Source organism: Metarhizium album (assembly GCF_000804445.1).
Source record: "Metarhizium album ARSEF 1941 chromosome Unknown scaffold_1, whole genome shotgun sequence".
In the NCBI taxonomy this organism is placed as follows: Eukaryota; Fungi; Ascomycota; class Sordariomycetes; order Hypocreales; family Clavicipitaceae; genus Metarhizium; species Metarhizium album.
Genome location: NW_024467575.1, coordinates 1,880,895 through 1,900,625, shown reverse-complemented (window position 1 = coordinate 1,900,625; position 19,731 = coordinate 1,880,895). Strand labels below are relative to the sequence as shown.

The 19,731-nt window shown below is 56.8% G+C and overlaps 7 protein-coding genes across 7 annotated transcripts; 2 read left to right on the top strand and 5 right to left on the bottom strand.

Moving 5' to 3' along the window:
• Positions 1-421: 421 nt before the first annotated feature.
• MAM_00545 (LAlv9 family protein) lies at positions 422-2,837 on the top strand (the record flags this gene model as incomplete). The annotated part of the gene is made up of 4 exons (XM_040819344.1): positions 422-687; positions 768-1,194; positions 1,242-1,454; positions 1,512-2,837. The coding sequence occupies 4 exons, from the start codon at positions 422-424 to the stop codon at positions 2,835-2,837; spliced, it is 2,232 nt and encodes a 743-aa protein (XP_040682609.1).
• Positions 2,838-3,673: 836 nt separating this feature from the next.
• Positions 3,674-5,987, bottom strand: MAM_00544 (cullin-1; the record flags this gene model as incomplete). Its single annotated transcript, XM_040819343.1, has 3 exons — positions 3,674-3,862; positions 3,930-5,821; positions 5,900-5,987. The coding sequence occupies 3 exons, from the start codon at positions 5,985-5,987 to the stop codon at positions 3,674-3,676; spliced, it is 2,169 nt and encodes a 722-aa protein (XP_040682608.1).
• A 1,319-nt stretch (positions 5,988-7,306) lies between these two features.
• Positions 7,307-8,556, bottom strand: MAM_00543 (uncharacterized protein; the record flags this gene model as incomplete). Its single annotated transcript, XM_040819342.1, has 2 exons — positions 7,307-8,301; positions 8,397-8,556. 2 exons carry the CDS (start codon positions 8,554-8,556, stop codon positions 7,307-7,309), a joined length of 1,155 nt encoding a protein of 384 aa, XP_040682607.1.
• An 842-nt stretch (positions 8,557-9,398) lies between these two features.
• Positions 9,399-10,826, top strand: MAM_00542 (uncharacterized protein; the record flags this gene model as incomplete). Its single annotated transcript, XM_040819341.1, has 1 exon — positions 9,399-10,826. One exon carries the CDS (start codon positions 9,399-9,401, stop codon positions 10,824-10,826), a length of 1,428 nt encoding a protein of 475 aa, XP_040682606.1.
• Positions 10,827-11,134: 308 nt separating this feature from the next.
• On the bottom strand, positions 11,135-12,022 carry MAM_00541 (Signal recognition particle, SRP54 subunit, GTPase; the record flags this gene model as incomplete). The annotated part of the gene is made up of 1 exon (XM_040819340.1): positions 11,135-12,022. One exon carries the CDS (start codon positions 12,020-12,022, stop codon positions 11,135-11,137), a length of 888 nt encoding a protein of 295 aa, XP_040682605.1.
• An 850-nt stretch (positions 12,023-12,872) lies between these two features.
• On the bottom strand, positions 12,873-15,637 carry MAM_00540 (General substrate transporter; the record flags this gene model as incomplete). The annotated part of the gene is made up of 9 exons (XM_040819339.1): positions 12,873-13,027; positions 13,113-13,205; positions 13,280-13,339; positions 13,444-13,577; positions 13,693-14,068; positions 14,169-14,549; positions 14,629-14,885; positions 15,034-15,410; positions 15,521-15,637. The coding sequence occupies 9 exons, from the start codon at positions 15,635-15,637 to the stop codon at positions 12,873-12,875; spliced, it is 1,950 nt and encodes a 649-aa protein (XP_040682604.1).
• A 1,954-nt stretch (positions 15,638-17,591) lies between these two features.
• MAM_00539 (Mitochondrial carrier domain protein) lies at positions 17,592-19,533 on the bottom strand (the record flags this gene model as incomplete). The annotated part of the gene is made up of 6 exons (XM_040819338.1): positions 17,592-18,385; positions 18,483-18,735; positions 19,211-19,272; positions 19,324-19,352; positions 19,405-19,451; positions 19,495-19,533. 6 exons carry the CDS (start codon positions 19,531-19,533, stop codon positions 17,592-17,594), a joined length of 1,224 nt encoding a protein of 407 aa, XP_040682603.1.
• Between the last annotated feature and the right edge of the window lie 198 nt (positions 19,534-19,731).

Here is a 19,731-nt window from a genome sequence, read left to right as displayed (position 1 = left end):
CCCGCCGCATTTGACACTTCACCTTGCATATTCTATACTTTGCACCACATTGAGAAATCGACTGGCCCCGGGCGAGACACTGCCGACCATTCGTTTTGCCTCCTCCCGTTTCCCGCCATCTGTTTCTCCATCGCTCTCTGCCCTCCAAACCTGTAGTGCGGGACACGTCACGAGACGTTGCTTTCCCGACACCCTCGAGTGCTCCTTGTCGACGCTGGACAGGCCCTTATCCTACACCTACCTATGTGTATTTTCGTTTGGCCGACAGCCACATCGCTTTGAGCGAGACATCTGCAAGCTGGAAAGCAGATCAATATCGTCGAGTTGAACATTGGCGACAATCCTTCTGCGCATGGCGCGCTACGGCATTGGAAAGCTGCTCTTTGAACAACGCTTGTGGCCGCGGTAAAGGCTCGAAACGATGGCATCCGAGGACGTGAAAGGCAAAAACGGCCTAGCCTCTCCGGATGAGGCGGATACTGAGCCGGCAATGACTCCCATCGGCCTCGCCAACACGGACCCCCCAGCCGGCAATGGATTCTCGCCGCTCGTAACGGTTGTTGGATTCCATCACGCCCGGGGACCCGAGGTGGAGACGTGGTTTGGTGCCGACGAGGGAGTTGATCCGGCTATCAAATATAACTGGCCACTGTTGCCATTCATGGCGCTGAGTGACGGAGCTCACGCGTACGTAGCGAGAGGGGCCCCTACTGTCCTCGGCCGGGGGGGAGGGGGGAGGGAGAAAACATTGCTGACTGAGATATTAGCTCTGAAGAGGACTTTTCTTACTTTACGCTATTGAAACCAAAGACCGACGCTGAACCTGCCACATCACTGTTTGGCATATCGTGTACGCGGCAGCTCGATGCGTCTCAACTAGTTCACCGCCCTGCGGATGTGACCAGATCAACAGTGCAAAAGGCCGTGGTTGTTATTGCAGATAGTCCACAATCCTTTGGCATGTTGCGTGAGCGGCTCAGCATTGTCACCCAGGCATGGTTTGCCCAACGCGAATTCACAGACATTGACATCTTGCGCCGGTTTCAAGAGAGTCTTGCTGACGAAAAGGCCAGGGGCCTCCTGAAGGAAGAATCTGAGCGTGACCAGCACTTGGGCATGAGTCTGCGTGAGTTCATTCATGAGTTCAAGTGGCAAGCATTAGTCTTGTTGAAGTGCTGCTTACTGCAGCCAAAGGTATGCCTTTTATGCACTTCATGTTGCGCCATTCTAATGATTTGCAGATGCTCTTCTTTGGCTCGAGATGTGATCGCCTGTGCATGGTTCAGTTTTCTCTCATTTCTCTGATACCCGGCTTGATCCGCAATCTGGAAGACTGTGCAGACGCCGAACTGGACAGCTACGAGAAGAAGCTTGCCAAGCCCACAACTTTACAGAGCAGCAATCGAAACTCTCTGTTGACCTTTATGGGCCTCCCACTGCAAATCTTTGGCAAGGTTGGACAAGACATACCCAGGTTTTGCCGCAACCATCTCAACTGACGCGACTCCTAGGGTGGCTTTTTTGGGCCTTATACGCCGTTGCAACAGCTGGATGTCCTGGCCGACTTTGGCACCAAGTCATATATTGTCGGCAGCACCAATTCACTGCTGCTCCAGCAAAAGGACAGACACAGCGACATCCTCATCAACCTGGACGAAAACACTGTCAGCATCACATCGCCATCTCTCAAGGCGGCACTAGCCCTTACACCTGCAGACCGTCGATGGATAGACTTTCTCACCCATGAGGTTAACGAAACATGGGACGAAGCCAACCCCAGCAGACCCAAGAATATGCAGTACATCGGAAGCGAACAGTTTATCAGATCACAGTTCGAGGCCTACATGCTGGGGCTCATATCGTCCGTCAAGTTCCGCAATTTTCTCGTTTCACAAGGCGAGGATCCTTCTGCCCTCGCCGCCGACAGCGATCCTGCCGTAGACTTTGGCTCCGAATGGATAGAAGCATGGAAAAAGACCGACAACTATCGCATGTGGGATGCTCACACTGACACGAACCTATTCGCCGTCTCGGAACCCAAACATCCCTGTGCCGGGGGTCTTACCATTGACGACATTCAACGCCGTGTTGCCGGTCAGATCAAAGATCTCCATCTTGACGAACGCCTGGCGCAGGGCCGCGACATTCTCGGTCGCAACTTTGCCGCTGGTCGAGAAAAGGCCTCGACCATGTTGAACAAGCTCTACTCCGACATGGAGTACCTGCGCGAATCCCAGCGCCGTCGCGCAGAAGAGTCCCGCGCTCAAACGCCCGGCCAAAAGTCTTCCACGGAGAAACCCCCGTATCCCGTGGATCTCGCCAGGGCCCAGCAGACCATGAACTCGGTCGGCGCCAAAGCGTCCGCCTACATGTCCAGCTGGGCAAGCTGGGCTGGAGAGAAACGCAAAACAGGTGGCTGGGCATCTGGCTGGGGCGGCAAGAAATCGCCTTCCCCCGGCGCGCACAACAATCCCGCCGTCGCCACCAGTCCCATTGACAACGACTACCAGATGGTGAGCCCTCCCGTCTCGCGGTCCACGAGCACAGATGACGCAAAGAGGCCCGGTACGCACGCCAGTTTCAGCGGGAGTATTCCAAGTAGAGCCTCTGACCGGCCCGTCGGGGGGTCTTCAGAAGTGGACGATTCCTTCCAAGACGTGGCGGGGTCGCCCTCGCCCGAAAAGGCGAGTGACGCCGCAAGGGACGAGGATGCTGCGCTGGGCTCGAAGAACAATGGGTTCCAGAAGGAGGACGTCACGGGCGCCAAGACGAGTCAGAAGATGGCCATGGCAGAGACGCCCGGGGGGGAGGATACCAAAGTCCAAGCCAGCGAGTAGTTGGTGGTGCTGTTGTAGGTTGGTACTGTAATGGATATGGTCGCGCTGGTGCGAAGGGGAAAAGGGCTTTATTGACTGCGCATATAAACGAGACGGGCATTTACAGCCATTGGGGGTTTGGTTTTGTAAAATCTACTTTGATAGACTACTTACTGGTTGCACTAATGTTGACCCACGAGGACCAAAGTTGCTCATGGCGGACGAATATATGGTAATGCATTATGTATTGATTGCTTCCCTGAAAGTCTGTATCGCGACCTCTCTCTGGTTTGCTGCTGCTGCTGCTGCTGCTTCTTCCTCTTCCTCTTCTTCTTCTTCTCCCGTTGTTCATACTGTTCCTTCCTTCGCCTTGTCTACAGACCCGTCCCGTACTTTTGCCCCATGCAATCGTGCTCCAGTGCCGATTGTCCAACCCCATGCAGGCAGCGAAATGCATACATACGAGGGAGAAGGACCAGGCCGCACCGTGGCCGGACTTCCATCCCCCCTCTTTCAAGTTGAAACGACGCAGGATTCTACGTTCAGTGGCTGTCTTTTTCACTATGCTCTACGGATGCTATCCACCCCTGCTAATGATATATGCCGTCAGAGAGGCGAGAATGCAGTCGCAGTCCATGGGATAGGATTGTGTGCATTCGTAGCGAGGAACATAAAGGCCCTACGCGCTCGACATAATACAACAAGAGGAACCCGGGATGCAGCACTACACAATCCTGGTGCAGTCCGTGGCACGGTTGCTTGATACAATCGGATGCTGTGCTGTGGCAAATAATCCGCCACAATCGTCGTCGATGCTGTCCACACCGCAGAGGAGTGAGTGCGTTCAGGGTGTGACGTTATGCAAGGTAGCCCAGCTCGTCGTCATCCAAGCGTTCAAGGTACTCCTTGTCCAGGAGGATCTCAATACATTTCTTAATATCCCCAACTTTGGGGACAAATCTCGAGCGAATCTGGTTGATGGTTTCGCTCACCAGCTGCGTGTGCTTCATCTTCTTTCGTGCCTTCATGATTCGGACAATGGCCGACTGTGTACAATGTCAGAACAAGGTCATTTACCTCTCTGTCTTGTGGACAGGATTTGGGTGCGCTCACCTGAAGGACTAGCTTGCGGTCCTCCTCAATGGTCTTGTTAGTCTCGGTCTCTTCCTGTTTGGCCTCCTTCACCCCGCCCAAATTGAGATTGACCCGGATCTTTTTGCTCTTGAACTCGTAGTTGAGGCTAAAGGACCTCCCTGGCCCAGGCTTTTCGCCTGAGCCACCATCCATCAACAGCACTTTGGCCTTTAGGATGACGGCCAGCGCTTGATCCAAAACCTCGGTGCTCAGCTGTGTTGCGGTGACCATGTTGTCATATGTGTAGGTGTCCTTCTCGTTGAATAGTAAAAGAATAGCCATTTGGTAGATTGAAACCTGGAACGTGAATGGCGTTTTGCTGTTCTTGCAATATCCCGCCCTGACTTCGCCTTTGCACAAATGCCATAACCACGTCAGCTTGCGCCCGTCATGCTTGTGCTTGTAGAACCGCGTGAAGCGCTCAATCTCTGTCGCAATTTCCACGGGCGGGTGGAAGTGCGTTGATGGGGCCTGCAGTGGCCAGAAACCGGTACCGAGAATGGAAAAGGTTGAATCGACGGTTTTGAGCGAGTCAACGCTTTCCAGGTGACCGCGGAAGTCTTTGTTCAGGTCCTTCGAGATCTGCATGTCCTGGAACATGCGTTGCAGCTTGTTTGTATATTCAAAGCCGCAGGCCTCCTTGAGCTTGCTGATCATGCTAGTTTCAGCGTCGTCCGATGATGAGTTGCTATGGACGAGACGTCGGGCCAGCATCCGGGAGTAATACTTCTGGAATACGTCCTTGTCCTCGATATATTTGAAAACGGTCATGATCTGGGTCAATGTTCGCTCCAAGTCGCCCTCTTCTATACTGGTGCTGCTCTTGCGGAGCAGGACGTCCGTGTACTTGGCTAGTAGCTCCGGCGACTTTGTGGAAGTGTCCTTGCATACTTCGTTGCGGTTGACGAACTCCCGGCACGCGTTGTCCAGCGAGCGCGTGAACTCGGGCTCGTCATTAAATGCTTGCTTGACCAATAATTGATATTGTGAATGCACCTCGAGTAGCGCGTCCACGTACACTTTGGGTTCAAGCCTGTCGCCTTCGGAAGACTGTACCTTCTGGACAGCGGCGAGACCAGCTTTGAGCACATGCTTTTCAAATTTAGTCCGCAACGGGTCCAGACCGTCGGGAATCCTGGAGAGAAGGCTGTACATTCTCGCCATATCTTCCTCTCGCTCATTGTCCAAGAGGACCTGGAACTCTTCCCGCAGCAGTGTCGAGTGTTCGGCAATCAACGCTGTGTTGCAAGTCTTCTTCAATGGCACAGCGATGTCCTGGTGCAGATACATGCGGACTCTTTCCTCCTCTTCGGCCAGTCGCGCCTCAGCCTTTTTCATATACTCAACAACACTGTTTTCGGCAACAAACTGCTTAGATTCTGCCGTGTAAAATTCTGCGGTGGCTTCCAGAAAGGGCCGCTCGAAGTGGTAGCGGTAAACGTCCAACGTAGATCTCGACATGTCAGCTTCATCCAGACCAAGGGACACAAAGGAGTCGACAACTTGTTTGATCTGGTTGTGCTCAATTGTCTCGCCGTTTCGCTGCTTCTCCACCAGCTTCAAAACGGCGTCCATTACCTTTCCCGAGACCTGCTCGAACAGAACCTTGCGCCACTGTACGAGGTGGAGAGTGTAGACATCGTAAACGTTCTTTTTCCCTTCATCGATTTCTCTCTTGACCCAGTGACGGTTCAAGTATCGGAAGAGATGATGGATGTATTTTGCCGCATTGGTGTATCGGTTCCATTCCTTGATGTAGTATGCCAGCAGTGCCTCGTCGGTGTGCGATTTCGATGCCTCAACAAGTTCCTCGAGGTGCTTGTGGAGGTAGGTAATGAGATTGTTGTAGAGTTCTTCGCCTAATAGGTGGGCTATGCACGAATCAAAGTGTTAGCTGAAACTGAGGGCCAAAGGCGCCAGACGCATCGACCTGCCGCGTCATGACTTACCTCCACGATGATTGGACTGCATGGCTGGCCCGGTAAGACCAACGGCCTTTTGTGACGTGCAAAAGTTGTGAACTGCGCTGTGTGCCATGGCAAATCAGCATACTACTCTCTGACCGTGGCGACAGCTTGACGAGTCGATACGAGACGAGAAGAAGAAAGTACGCACGTGTAGACACCCATGTACATTTGCATGTCGATTCCCCTCTCTAGTTCATTCATGATACGAGTGATGCCAGACTGGAGATATTGCCATCTGAAATGCACAACACGTCAGCCATGCCTTGTCGTTCAGCAGCGGTCGGGGAGGAGCATCTTACGTCGCCCCGATGTCCTCTCTGTTGGGGACCGGAGGCATCTGGCTGGGACTGACCATCCGTGCAGCCATCTTTATGTTGGAGAGACGGCGTGGCCGCAGTCGTCACGAGCAGGCAGCGCCGTGTTCGAGTCGAGAGTCGTGCGGGCTAAGGAGCACACGGGTAGCGAGAGAGCTCGGATCTGCGACGGTGACGACGGCGGCGGCCAAGGCAAGCCTGACGAGAAGGGCCGTGAGGATGTCTCCTGGAAGCGTCCTGGACTCCTGGCGCTGAAGCTGAAAGGGACTGCTTCGGGCAGGGAGTGAGGTTTGAAAGGTCAAAGGAGGCGTTTAGGCTAAGCTGCGGCGCGGCATGCAGGTATGCAGGTATGCAGCAGGTTGGAGGAACGATGCAGGAGCTCAGGCTTGGGACGTAGGCCAAGGCTGCGATGTGGTTCCGTCTCGAGCCGGCGCGCACCACGCGGAAGGAAACTGTTGGCGATGCACAAAAGCGAGCAGGCAAGGGAAAGCTGTGCGGATGCACGCAGCCGGGTCTGAGTCGCAGGAACAAAGGGATGCGCGGAATCAGCACAAAGATGCGGTCGAGGCTTTTGGCCAAAGGCAAGTCATGACAGTAGCCGAACAAGAGGCGATCTCCAGAGCCGTGAAGTCTCAGTCAACCAGTCAAGTCAGCCTTGGGACCTGATGTACCAAAAAGTACCTCCTAAAAATACCACTTTGTACCAAAACAGGCTAGCGCCAAAGTCGACTTCCCACGGACAGCAAGCGCCGCTGCAATGTCCAGAGCGAGAATGCCTGCTATTCAAGCTACTGGGTCTGAATGTGCATTTAAAAAGGGACAAGAGTTTGGCTGGGATAAACGCCAAAGCCATGGAGAGATGGCGACGCTTTTTTTTGCGCGTCGACCAGCAGTCACCGTAGCAATTCTCAGTACGTACAATGGCTTAATCATGAATGTACCGTGTGGTTGGAATCTCGCTGCAAACAAACCCCCGAAGCGCCCATCATGTGATTACAATAGTTACTAAACAGCCAGAGAAACGTCTCAGGGCTAGATTGTCAAGGCCAGTGTGAACATGCCTTGTCCGTCCTCATCAAACACCACCCGCATTACTATCGTCCCCTCCACCTCCTAGCCGCTTGACGGTTCGGAAAACGTTGATGGTAAAAGTCATCGACCACGAAATGAGACCAATGAGCTGAAAGACAGCCAGAGCCAGGGACAAACGAATGATTTGCCTCTGCTGCACATTGTGATATATAAAACTCTCAAACGCCAGGGCCGTGCTCGCAGACTTGAATATGATGAAGAACAAGTCCAGCAGGATCAGTGAGATCTTCGACATGGCTGACCGCAGACCAAGTGGTTTGCCCGTGTACTCGTCCCATATCATGTAGCCAATGTAAGGAATTGCTAAACAGTCCACGACGATGGCAACCACTACCTGGGACTGCTCAGCACCGCTGCTGCGGTTGATGTTGTGTTCCAGTTGGTATATCCGAGCTGCAATTCCAAGTGCCAGGATCGAAGTCACCATTACGCCCAACCGGAATAGAAACGGCGACAGCGGATACCGCATGATTCCGTTCCAGAAACGCCCGGGCAGAGCCGTCAAACTTGGATGATCTTTAGGCACGTCTGTGTGGTGGAACTGAACATCCGTTTCCTTGTTGAATGTCGGTTGCATCTGATCGAGGATCCGATAATCGACGATTTGGGATTCTACATTGGGCATCCGCCCCCATGAGGACGACCGTATAAAGTCAGACCATGACGAGGCGCTCTGGGCTGGAGCCGGTCTATGGGTGGAAACAATGACGGGTTCGTTGGAGCGCAAGTGATCCCATTTTCTGCCGCGCATAGAAGCGCGTCCATATCGAAGGAAGTGAGGGATTCTGGAACGAGCAGTCTGGGCTGGCCCCAGGGCCGGGTCATCCCAGGCGACGAAGCCATCTTTGGAGACACGTCGTCGAGGTGGATTCGGAGAAGAATTGGTTTGATGGTGCAAGATACGCGCTGGTGGCTGCAAAAGACGAAGCTGCTCATCGCTGACGGGGCCGTATCTCTCCTCGTAGGAATCAATCCAAGCTGTAGTCGAGTTCATGAACCATTAGCACGGCGCAAATTTGTGCACTGCTGGCTGAGCACGCGGGCCTGGCCAGTCTTGTTTGGGCAGCACATACGGGGAAGGGTCCTCGGGGGTCGGAGGCGAAGGATGGAGTTTTCAGTCGCCGTCTCAGACAGATGCGTCTGCCCAGACGCAGGTAGCTCGGAAACGCTCGATTCTGCAGCTGTTGGAGGGGGCGACGATGATGGCGCAGCACCTGGAGCCGGGTCCTTCATCGTGGCTAATCTGTGCTACCCAAGCAGCTACATGGGTCGAGCGCGCGCGGTATGGTGATTAGCAGCTTTGCATGGTTCCTCTGCGCTGTTCAGGATGCCGAAACGCCATTCAAGGACGTCGTATGAGCGATGGCTGCGGGAATGGGCTTGCATCAAGTTGACGCGACCCGAGGCGCGAGCTAGCTGACGTGTTGAGTTGTCATGACCGTGAAGGCGGGATGGCGTGCTCCAAAGTGCCGTAGTAGCAGTCATGAGTAATAACGGATAATCAATCAAGTTATGTACTTAAGTAAGTAGGCGACTGCAGAGAAGACCAGTTGACATCCAGCGGAGCCGGAGGGCCCACTTGCACCTTCTCGCTTCTCGTGGCTGCATGTGCCTGGTCGTTCCTGCCAAGTAGGGTAGTCGTGGTCTGCCACTGTCTGTCACCTGATGGCGCGCGACAGAACCGCTTAGCCAACCACTTTACGCACCCGACTGCTCTGCACACGCGTCGTCTTCTCGTCAGCACTCAGGACTCAGGCGTGTCCGCGATCGACCTCGAGGCTCGGGAGCATTGGCGCCTGGATTGCCTGTTGCATGCAACCAATGTTGGAGTGCGAGCTCTTCCAATGACCTTGAGGTCAACGGTCCGATGCTCAAGTCATTTCCGCCCATTTGTTCGCCGATTGCAGCTCACCTGGGCTCCCGTCGAAGAGGGTGAGCTTCGCCGACACGGCCAGCTGCTTTTTTTTTTTTTTTTTTCCCGAAGCCGCGCAACTTGGCCAGCAAGCTGCCTCTTGCACCGTCGTACTCTGAACTTTGTCATTGCATATCACAGTCGTTCTCGGAGGGTCGCCAGCATGCAACCCGGACTCAAAGCAAAGAGCCGTGGGCTTCAGGCTTTTGCTCGTGGCAAGTCTGATAGCAACGCCAACTACAATGCTGCCACCGATAAACCGACTCACTGCGAGCCAGAGAAACGCTCGGTCACGCCAAATGCCAAGGAATATATTCCTACCCGACAAGAACTAGCAGAGTTTGCACGACTTCCCCTCCCTGGAGCTGTCCGCAAGCCCCCGGAAAGTCCTCGCCTAGGTGGTCAGCTCAGAAATCTGCAGAAACCTCAATCCCCAGCCAGACAACCAGTGAACAAGGTCTCAGCAACTCAGTCGCAACACGAAATCTTCAACGGCTCGCAGCTTGGGGAAAATTTTATGATATCGGGGCTGTCAACCCCTGCCAATGACTCTGAGGACCTAATCATCAGAAGAACTCCAGATATCAAGGTGGAGGACCCCCGTCAAGATCGAAACCAGATTCAAAGATTACCACCTAGGCAAGCTCCGGTCGCCTCGAGCCGGGAGCACGAGTTCGCATTGGGTGCAGACGGCCGACTCTCTGTTGTTCCAGGCGTGCACCGCTACCATCCATCACTTATGAAAGATGGATTTTACACCAGCGAAGCTCAACCAGGCCCAAGGCCATTCAAGTCGCAGAAGACGGTCTATAGTTTTCCAATTCAGTCAGCGCCTGGCCAGGCAAAGTTGCCAATGCGCGGAGTTCGAATTCATCGTGGACAGCTTCCAGGAACCAATGCCCTGCCCGTCCAGGAGGACAAGGTTAGAGACAAATTCATCGAAGGGAGGGGTGGAAAATGGGAACAAAATCTCGAGGAGGAGAAGTTAAATGAATCCATTCTCGTTAACGACTCGGATGACGATTTTGACGCTCTTGGTGCATTTGGAAATGCTCACGCCGCTCCCAAGTCGAAGATGCAAAATGGACATCGCACAAAGCTGATTCGAGAAGACGGCCTAGCCTCGAAATCGACCCAAAATGCGCCGGCCAAGGAAAAAAAGCGTAGACGACCAAGCTTGGACTATGACGACAAAGTCCTCAGTTCCATGACGTATCAAGATCTTCAGGAGGAGCCATTCGACCTTGTGCCACAACTACTTGGCATGAACGGCCACGATATGTCTACCTCAAAATTGGTATCAAGACTTGAACAGTTTCAGCAGCAAGGGGAACATGAGCAGCGCCAATTCTTTGCCAACATGTCCATCGAGGACTGGGAGGACTCGGGCGACTGGTTTGCCGCGCAGTTCACGGACATGATGAAACGGCTGCGAAATGCTCGGCGCGAGAAGCGCCAAATGATCCGGTCGTTCGAGACAGAAGCCTCTCATCGAGAAGAGGCCATTCGTTTGCGGACCGATGCCATTGACAGGAAATTAGCCAAGATGAAGCAAGATGGCCAACGAGTGGTGGGAGATAAGGATCTATAAGGCTGGCAAAGAAAACAGCACTTATCCTGTACCGGGAGTAAAGTACACAGTAATTAGCAAATGGGGTGAAGACGGCGAGGAATGCATGTATTTTGGAGTTGGCACTTGGTTCTCGTTGAGGTCATGATCAACGAGCGAGGCGTTTTTTTTTTTGTTTTTTTTGCTATTTTTTCCGCGGAGAATGGAAAACGGGGGCGCCGACGCCGACATATACCCCGTCGGGCTGATGACACGATTGCTCTACTTGCTTCATGTATACTTCCGCACGTACCAGTTCCAATGGAACTCGTGACGTATGGAGGCAAGCTTCATATCTGCACAATCTCCTTGACCTTTCTGTCCCTGTCAACAACCAGGCGCAACTGGCGACCCGGCCTGTCCCTGAACACGCCTCTCCTCAGACCGTCCGTGTAAAGCTCATAAGCGGGATAGTAGGCGTCCACGAATGCGACCACCTGCTCCGGAGTCATGCCCGCCGTCGAATCACCCCTCGTCGCTCGCAGCGAATCCTCCTGCTCCTGCCGCCATGCATATACGTACACTGCATCCTCCGAGTCGATGTGCACAAACGCGTCAAGGAAATCGGTAAGGGCGTCATAACTCCTCAGTTGCTCATTGACGAACTGCAAATGCTGCAGTCTGTGGTTCCGCAGCGTCCTACTGGGCCGTGCCCACCTCTCGCGCAACTCGGCGGCCTCGAGGGCCCGGAAGCCAACGCACCAGCCTTCGAAGATGACGACCCGGACCGGCGGCTGGCCCGGGTGGTTGACGCGGATCCACTGGGAGGCCGGGAGGAGGTCGCCCTGCCCGGAGAAGAGGGCCTTGTCGTAGCGCGGGATGCGGGTGGGCGTGTTGTCTGCGAGCGAGGCCAAGACTGACTGCGCCAGGGCGACGTCGTGGGTGCCCGGCTCTCCGCGGTGCTGGACGAGCGCGTTTCCGGCATGGCCCGCGGCGAGCCTGACCTGCTCGTCGTGGGGGAGGTAGAAGTCGTCGATGCTGAAGACGAGCGTGTGAATGCCGCGGTCTTGGAGGGCCGCCGCGAGGGCCGCCGCCAGCGTCGTCTTGCCGACTCCCTGCATGCCGTTGAGGCCGATGAAGAGGGGGCGCCCTGGACACGCGGCCCGGTGGTGGGCCTGGAGGAGGCGCGTGATGAAGGGCACGCACAGCAGCACCTTGTCGTCTTGGGGCGCGGACATTGCTGCTGATGGGGGAGCGAGGGTCATGGCAGGAAGACCAGGCTAGGTGCGGGACGAGGCTCAAAAGTCAACTCGAGTTGCTGGCGGACCGGGACTGCGGGGCCGGAGCCGGAGCCGGAGCGGGGTCAACTCGAGGCAGAGCGCGCCCCGGGAGGCGCGGGAGGCGGAGGAGGCGCAGGAGAAGGCGAAACGTTTCGCTCTTGCTACTCCACGCAGCATCTATCGATCCGGTGCCCGGCCTCGAAATAAGACCATCTCTTTGACCTTGGGGGGGTGACTCGTGAGCCTACTCGAGCTTCTTCTGCAACTGCATCGTCTGGAGTCTGGACGGCGGTCGGAGTCCGTCACGTCCCATTCACATGGCAATGTAAGTCGGGCGCCCGTGTATTGCCGGGCAGGGTGCGTTACAGCACCGGTCTCGTCGCATGCATAGCCACGCGTCGCAAACTGATTGCTACAATCCGATCTTTCCTCGCTCGAGATTGGCATCACTTTGCAATCTCGTGACGTGGCGAGGTCGCAATGGGTTCCTTAATGTGTTCCTTTTCCCTCACCTACTCGTGCTGCTGGAACAACGGCTTATGCAAAGCATGTGGAAGCTCTATTTGATGTGGATGGGCTCGTTTGGGGCTGAGAAAGGGTTCTGTGGACGAAACATGCCCTTTCGTCAATGTGCCGGTTTGCATCGCCGTGACACAACGACAGAGAAACGTCACCGGGCCATGTGCAGACGTGGAAACTATCATTACTCTATCGATTCGCCAACCGTCATCCTGGAGACGACCGCCCTGCTTGCATCCCGGCGACAGGGTCACGACTCCGCATAGCAACAGTGCGCAGTCCCTCGCTCCTACGCGTCCTTGAGGGCATCCTCGCTCTCCGCCTTCTCCATGAGCGGCGGAGGACGCGGCAGCTTTTGGAAGAAGACGTAGCGCTTGATGAACCACGGAAGCCACACAGTTGCTTCGTAGTGTATGAATTTCTTTGTGGGGATCGAAAAGACCTCTGCGAACCGTCTTAGTGTCATGTGCGGAGGGGGGGCATCCCTGGTCCGACTCCCATCATGAATCAGCAAGGGGGCGCCACTTACGATCCAGTTCTTCCAGAGTGAGTTGTTTGGTCTCTCGAACGAAGCAAAAGATCATGACCCACGCCACGAGATTGAGGCCGGCGTAGAAACCGACTGTGCATCCAGGTCAGAGATACGGGGACGCGTGGCGAAAATCATGGGCCGTGGCTGTAGGGCTTTTCACTTACAAGCACCGGTTGAGGTCATGACCGTCTTCATGCGTGGAAAGGTCAAGCCAAGGATGCCAGCTGCCAAGTAATGGACGAATCCTCTTCAGCACAAGAAGTCGACGTTGCCGCGCCTGGTTTGTCGGCGGTATCGATGGGGGACGGGGGCTCGCGGGCCAACTTACCAAAGGTGTTGTTGATGCAGACGGCCCAGGCCATTCCCTGCTCACGCTGAATCGTGGGAAAGACCTCGGCGGAGTACTGGAAGGCAACTGGCCCCTCGCCCAGTGAGTAGCAAATGGTAAACAGGTAGACGAACCTGGTGATTTGAGAGCCAGTCAGAAGGAATCACCACCGCGGCCATGACCACCGACATGACCGGTGTAAACCAGGGGTCGGTCAAAGCTGCACGCCCTTTGCCTGTGAATACTTACAACACGACAGGTCCGATCCGCGCACCGCGAGGTCTTAGGTCGTTGGCAGGATTCTGGTTCACATCCTGGTCCGCAATGTGATAGGCACCGTTGGGAAGCAGAGAGAGGCCGGCAGCCAGGAGGAAGATGCACATGAGAGGAAACGTCTTTTGCCGGATGGACGCGTCAGTCCTTGTGCCGGCTCCCAAGGCCCATGCCACATGATGAGAGGGACTTACGATCATGGTCAGGGTTCTTCGCCCCTTGGTATCAATGAGGAAGAGGGTAGGAATGGTAGCCACGACCTGGACGGCTCCGTACCCGAGAGACGCATACAAGGCCTCGGTGGCGGAGTAGCCGACGCTCCTGAAGATGGACGAGCTGTAGAAGGAGATGACTAGACCCGCACGCCTCAGTTCTGTCTCGTCTTCTCGCGAGACGTCGCCGCGGCCCGGAGCGGACCGCGGTCGAGCTCCAGAGGGGTCCAGAGAACTCACTGTTGATCCCGCACATTTGCTGCGCAATCATGACGGTAGATGCGCCGTAGTTTGCCCGTCGGATCCTGGGCACGGCGAAGCAGTCCCACAAGCGGGCAAAGTAGCCGGCGCCGCGGGCTTCCCTCTTCTCCTCCTCGTAGATGACGTGGGAGTAGTAAAAGTCCCTCGCGGCGATGATGGGGTGGGCTCGCAGGCGCAGCATGGACCGGAAGCCCTCGCCGTACCTGTTGTGCTTCATCAACCATCGCGGAGACTCGGGGCAGAAGAAGATGCCCATCATGAGGATCAGGGACGGGATGAAGGCGGAGCCGAACTGGAGACGCCAGGCGTTCTTGCCCACGTCCTTGACGATGACGTTGGCCGCGAAGCCCAGGAAGATGCCTGCGAGCGGAGAAGAGAAGAGAGGCCTGTCAGCACGCAAAATGTACGTGTCGGGAAATGAGAAAGGGCCAGGTCGTACCGGCGACGACCCAGAGCTGCCAGAACATGACGAGCGCGCCTCGCGTCCTGGCTGGGGCCATCTCGGCCGAGTAGATGGGCACCGTGGCGTTTTTGGCGCCGATGCCGATGCCCATGACGAACCTTGCGGCGAAGAGTCCCTGCCATGACTTGGCAAAGGCGGACCCGATGGGGGTGGCAGTGAGACAGGCGGCTGTGACGAAGATTTCGCCTCGTCGGCCGAGGTAGTGGTTGAGCGGGTCGACGATGAAGGCACCGCTGCAGAAGGAAGTTGAAGTTTGTGAGCCATGGTGAGCAGCCAAGGAAGGGGGAGGAGGAGGAGGAGAGGGACATGGACATGGACAAGCAGAAGAAACACGACGACGTCGAGGCCGGTTGGGGTCCAAGTCGCGCCACCCACACTCACATGAGACCGGCCGTGAGGAAAATGATGGAGTTGACCAGGCCGACAATCCACTCGTCTCTGCCCTGGCCGGCAATGCCAAACTCCTCAGGAAAGGACAGGTTGGCACCGTTGGCACCCGTCTGATCCCATCCCTGGGTGGCGGCGCCGATGGCACAGAGACCGATCGAGTACCACAGCATGAATGGGCCGTGCCACTTGTGATCTCTTTCGTAGGCCAAGGCGTTCCTCTCCTCCTCGCGAAGCTCCGACGTCGTCTCGAACCTCTGCGGGTCTCGCGCCACGAGGGCAGCGCGGCCAAAGAGCTCGGCGTGCTCCGCCATGCCGTGCGTCTCGGCAAAGGCCCTGGCATCGCGAATGTTGTCTTGCTCCGATTTGCGCTGCCGCCGTTTGAAACAGAGACAGAGACAGCCGTGTCAGTCAGACCAGCACCTTGGTCGCCAAGACTGACGAGGCAACGAGCCCGGCAGGGGGGTGTTTGCGTACGTACCTTGAGGGGATTCTCGATGACGTTGAGAGCCGCAGACCCGCGGCGGCCCCGTTGCTCGTCGCGATGCAAGGCCGGCCCCGGGTATCCCGGCGGACCAGCAGACGCTTTCTTGTCCATGGTTTGGAGACGACGCCAAGGTGTCCGGGTGCTTGGTTGTATCGGATGGCCGGACACTCAGTGCGTCCTTGGAGTCTCTAGGCTGGGGGGGGGAGGAGGTGCTCTCGGCTACTTAAGCTGATCCATGGAAACGCTCGACCCGGCACGCGACACGACCTCGACGAGCCTCCGCCCCTTGTAGCCGGTAAGACGAACGACGGCCAACGTCCAAACACTGGGCTGTCACGTACACGGTACGGAGTACATGCTTCGTGTTTACGAGCCAACACAGGTTGACGTCAGACTAGACAAGGGGTACGTTGGTTCTTCCAAGGCTGCCTAGCTGGCACTGGGCAACGCTTGTCAGCACCGCCCGGATCCTAGTTTCGTCTACTAGGACCGAGTCAGTAAGTTACGGCGACCAAGGACTTTGCGGAGGTGGAGTTTATCAGCTTGGATAAATACTCCGTGGTCCATGTCCTTCTCCACCCGTCAGCGCCGGCTCTCCGGGGTGGTTTGATGGCTTCGAGTCCCCAGAGTTTCCTCCACATGACCGCATGCATGGTTCTTAATTTCTTACCAACTAGCCAACGTACTGGAGCGAGTAGTAGTCGATGTTGGCCAGGCCCCCGACCCCGGCGACGGCGACGGCAACGGCAACGGCAACGGCAACGGCAACGGCAACGGCACCCCGGGCAAACTCACACAGCCCCAGAAGTCGTGTGTCTTGGTTGCCGCGACGTTGAAAAAAGCTGTCATCGTGTGGGGGATGTTTCGTCTCATGTCCTCGCGACAAGCATCTCTCTCAGCTCTCTTGCAACCCTCCAACGTGGCGGGGACGAGACAAAGCCATCCGGACCGAGACCCAGACCAAGACCAAGACCAAGACAGAACAGACCAAGACGAGACCACCACACCACAGGCAGCAGCATTCCCTACCATGTGAGTGGCTCCGCCGTGGCCCGCCGGCAGCCTCCTCCCCTCTGCTCACCCCCATGGGTCCATGGGAGACGATCTCAAATAATCCCCGTTGCCGCCTGTCCGGCGTGGGGGTTCTGCAGGCTTTCCGACGGGCTAGCTAGCCTGGGACGAACTACTAACGGAAACGACTACTGCTCTCTGCAGGCCCTTGCTGGTCAAGGCCACGAGGGGTTTGCTGGTGTGTTTCACAAGCCTTCATGTTGGTCCGTACGGGCCGGCACGTCGCTGCTGCTACCAACAGAGGGAAAAGAGACGCCAAGACTCAAAGTAACTACGGAGTAGGGTGCTAGTCTCTAAAAAAAAAAGACTTCTTTGTTCCCCGTCTACCTGTACATGGAAGCGAGGCCGTACTCTGACTCTGCGCGAAACCCGGATCCCTGCTGTATTTGCCTCCCTTTCAGAGAAACGCCATGGGGGAAGGGAGAGCCCAAAGCGAACGCGCCTATCACGGCAGCTCAATATTCGATTGCCCAAGTATCGATCGATCCATCTCTCTCCGTCCATCTTACCGCCGGCGCAACATGTCCAGTCAGCCTCACCTCACTTGGGGGCGGCGCGATCAGCACAGCACGGCACAGCACAGCACGGCACGGCACATCACAGGCTACACAGCGTCTCTTACCCTCACGCCAGCCTGTTCCCGTCCGAGCAAGAACCCCGTCCCGCTCACCTTGGCGCTCGCTTCCGTCGTCTTGGGGTAATCGACGCATCCGTGTAGCTGCCTGCCTCACGACACCCCCATCTCCCTCTCCCGCTCCCGTCGATCGCCGGTACAAGTCGAATGGCATGGAAGAAATCAGGAGTAAATGGGGGCGCTGCCGTGTCTCGCTCTGTCAGAGCATCAGGGCATCAGAGCATCAGGGCCTGAGCAGCCTGCCCCCGAGTGCCAGGCAAAACAACGCGCCCCCCAGACGCCAATCCCATGCAGAACCATCCTCGCATCCCTCGGAAGCGGGCGATAGAAGGCCCACGGCCGAAACCAGTCGCGGCAGCTCTACGCCAGCCACGCCGGCAGGTAGTACCTGACGTTCTCGTAGACTAAAAACGTCACCCACGTGGCGGGCATGACCCTCACCACGCCCGGCACCAAGCCCCTGTAGAAGCCGGCAGCACCCTCCTCGGCCCAAATCCTCGTCGTGACGCTCCGGATGCCCTTCCCGAACCTCTCGTCGGCGCGGTAGTTCTGCATCCTGCTGCGCAGGACCTGGTACGGATACGTGACCGCGCCGGCTATCAGCTTGGCCGCGCTCGATATCACAACGGTAGCCTCGTTGGTCAGCCGCGGGTGCGCGTCCCCCTCGGCGACGCGGCTGCTGAAGTACACCCTCTTGGCGGGCTCGTAGACGGCGAACTGCACGGCGCCATGGGAGACGCCCAGCAGCGAGACGCCGAGGCCTCTGTAGAAGCCGCGCGCGCCCTCTGTGCGCCAAATGGCCCGCGCGCCGGCCAGCATCGAGGGGTAGGCGCCGGCGGAGCCCTTGTCCGACGAGAGCATGCGTGTCTTGAGCACCCAGATGGGGTTCGTGAGGACGGAAGTCGAGGCGCCGGCGAGGCCCGAGGCCAGGAAGTAGTCTGCTGCCGACGGCCGGCTGCGGCTGTTGGAGTAGGCGATGGCGCGCTCGAACCGGGACTTGAAGAAGAAGAAGAAGGCCCAGGATGTTGCGTTGCCGACGAGGTTGGGCGTGAGGCCGCGGTACAGCGAGAGCATGGGCTGGCTGTTGGACGTGAGCGATCGCAGGATGGCGACGGTCGTCGGGGGCGAGGCGGACTGCCCGGCGCTCCGGTAGACTGGGCGCGCCGAGGGTCGGTCAGCAAGAAGGTGGACGGAGCTCATGGCAGAATGATGCGACTCGCAGGCGCAAGAGTGCCGGCGCGGTGGACCTACTCTGCATTCGGGTCTTGACGATGTCCAAGGGATGCACGACGACGGTCGAGATGACGCCTGCGCTCAGGCCGGCAACGCTCTCGACCACGGCGGGAGACGGACCCCCATGGCGATGGTCCGGCATGTAGAGATTGAGAGGGTGTTTGGCGCGATCGGGGAGGGCGACGGCTACATTGTCGACGGGGAGAGCATGGCACGCGTCATCAGGAACGAGGTTGGCGAGGGGGTTGAGGTTGAGGTGTGGGAACTTTTTCTGTGGGGGAAAAAAAAAAAAAAAAAAAGCTGGAGCTCGGGGAGCCTCGGCGTCGAGCTACGTCAGACCACGGTCACGACTCACGACTCACGACGACGCATGACCGTTCACACGAGGCAGCACAGTCCACGAGAAATGACACAGCTCTCAATCAATGCATAAGCCAGAATCCGGCGAGTGTGGAGGGGGAACTGGCAGAAATCCCGCGAGTGGTCCAACTATGCACGGCTTGAATACATTTGCCTCCTGTCCATCTTCGTACAATGCCGCCGCAAGCTTCGCAACGCCCTGCACACGGTTCCGTGCATGCCAAGATATTTATCATCCGCTCCCTCTACCATGCTCCCAAACGTGAATACTAATACAAGGCGGCCGAGCCGTTCCCCATCCGACAACGTCGCTGCTCAAGAGAGGGGAGAGAGGAGGCTGTGCACGCAATCAGCACCTAGAGCGCAGCAAGCGAGCCGAAACGCACTGGAAAGGGGGAGGCGCAAGCGTACCGGATGATGGAAGGACGAGGGTCGCTGCGCGTGTAGCCTGCTACAATCAGCATTCGCCTTCGACTTGCTCCGCGTCGTGTCGCCTTACCGAGGTACAGAATCAGCGGGAGGTAGCCACTGCCGCTTGTCAGTATGAATCGACGAGGTGGCTACGAGGCAGAGGACCTACTAGTGGATCGCCACGCGCGAGACGTCAATGACCTTGGCGATTCGCTCCTGTTACCGTCAGCATCTCCCCATGATGCGCCCGGAGACGCACTGGCATGCGAACCTTGGACTCTTCAGACAGAGCAATCATGTCGGGCGGAATCTGCTCGACAGTACTGGGAAAGAGAGAAACGACCGGCACGCAGCCAAATTGTCAAGGGGTACAGAGTGTAGAGATGAGCTGTTGTCGCTCCCGCGAGATTTCGGCATTGAAGGGGGCGGGAAAAAAAAGAAGGGGAAAAAGGCAGATCCAGAAGTTGGAGCCGCCCACGCCCGGACCAACTTCGGC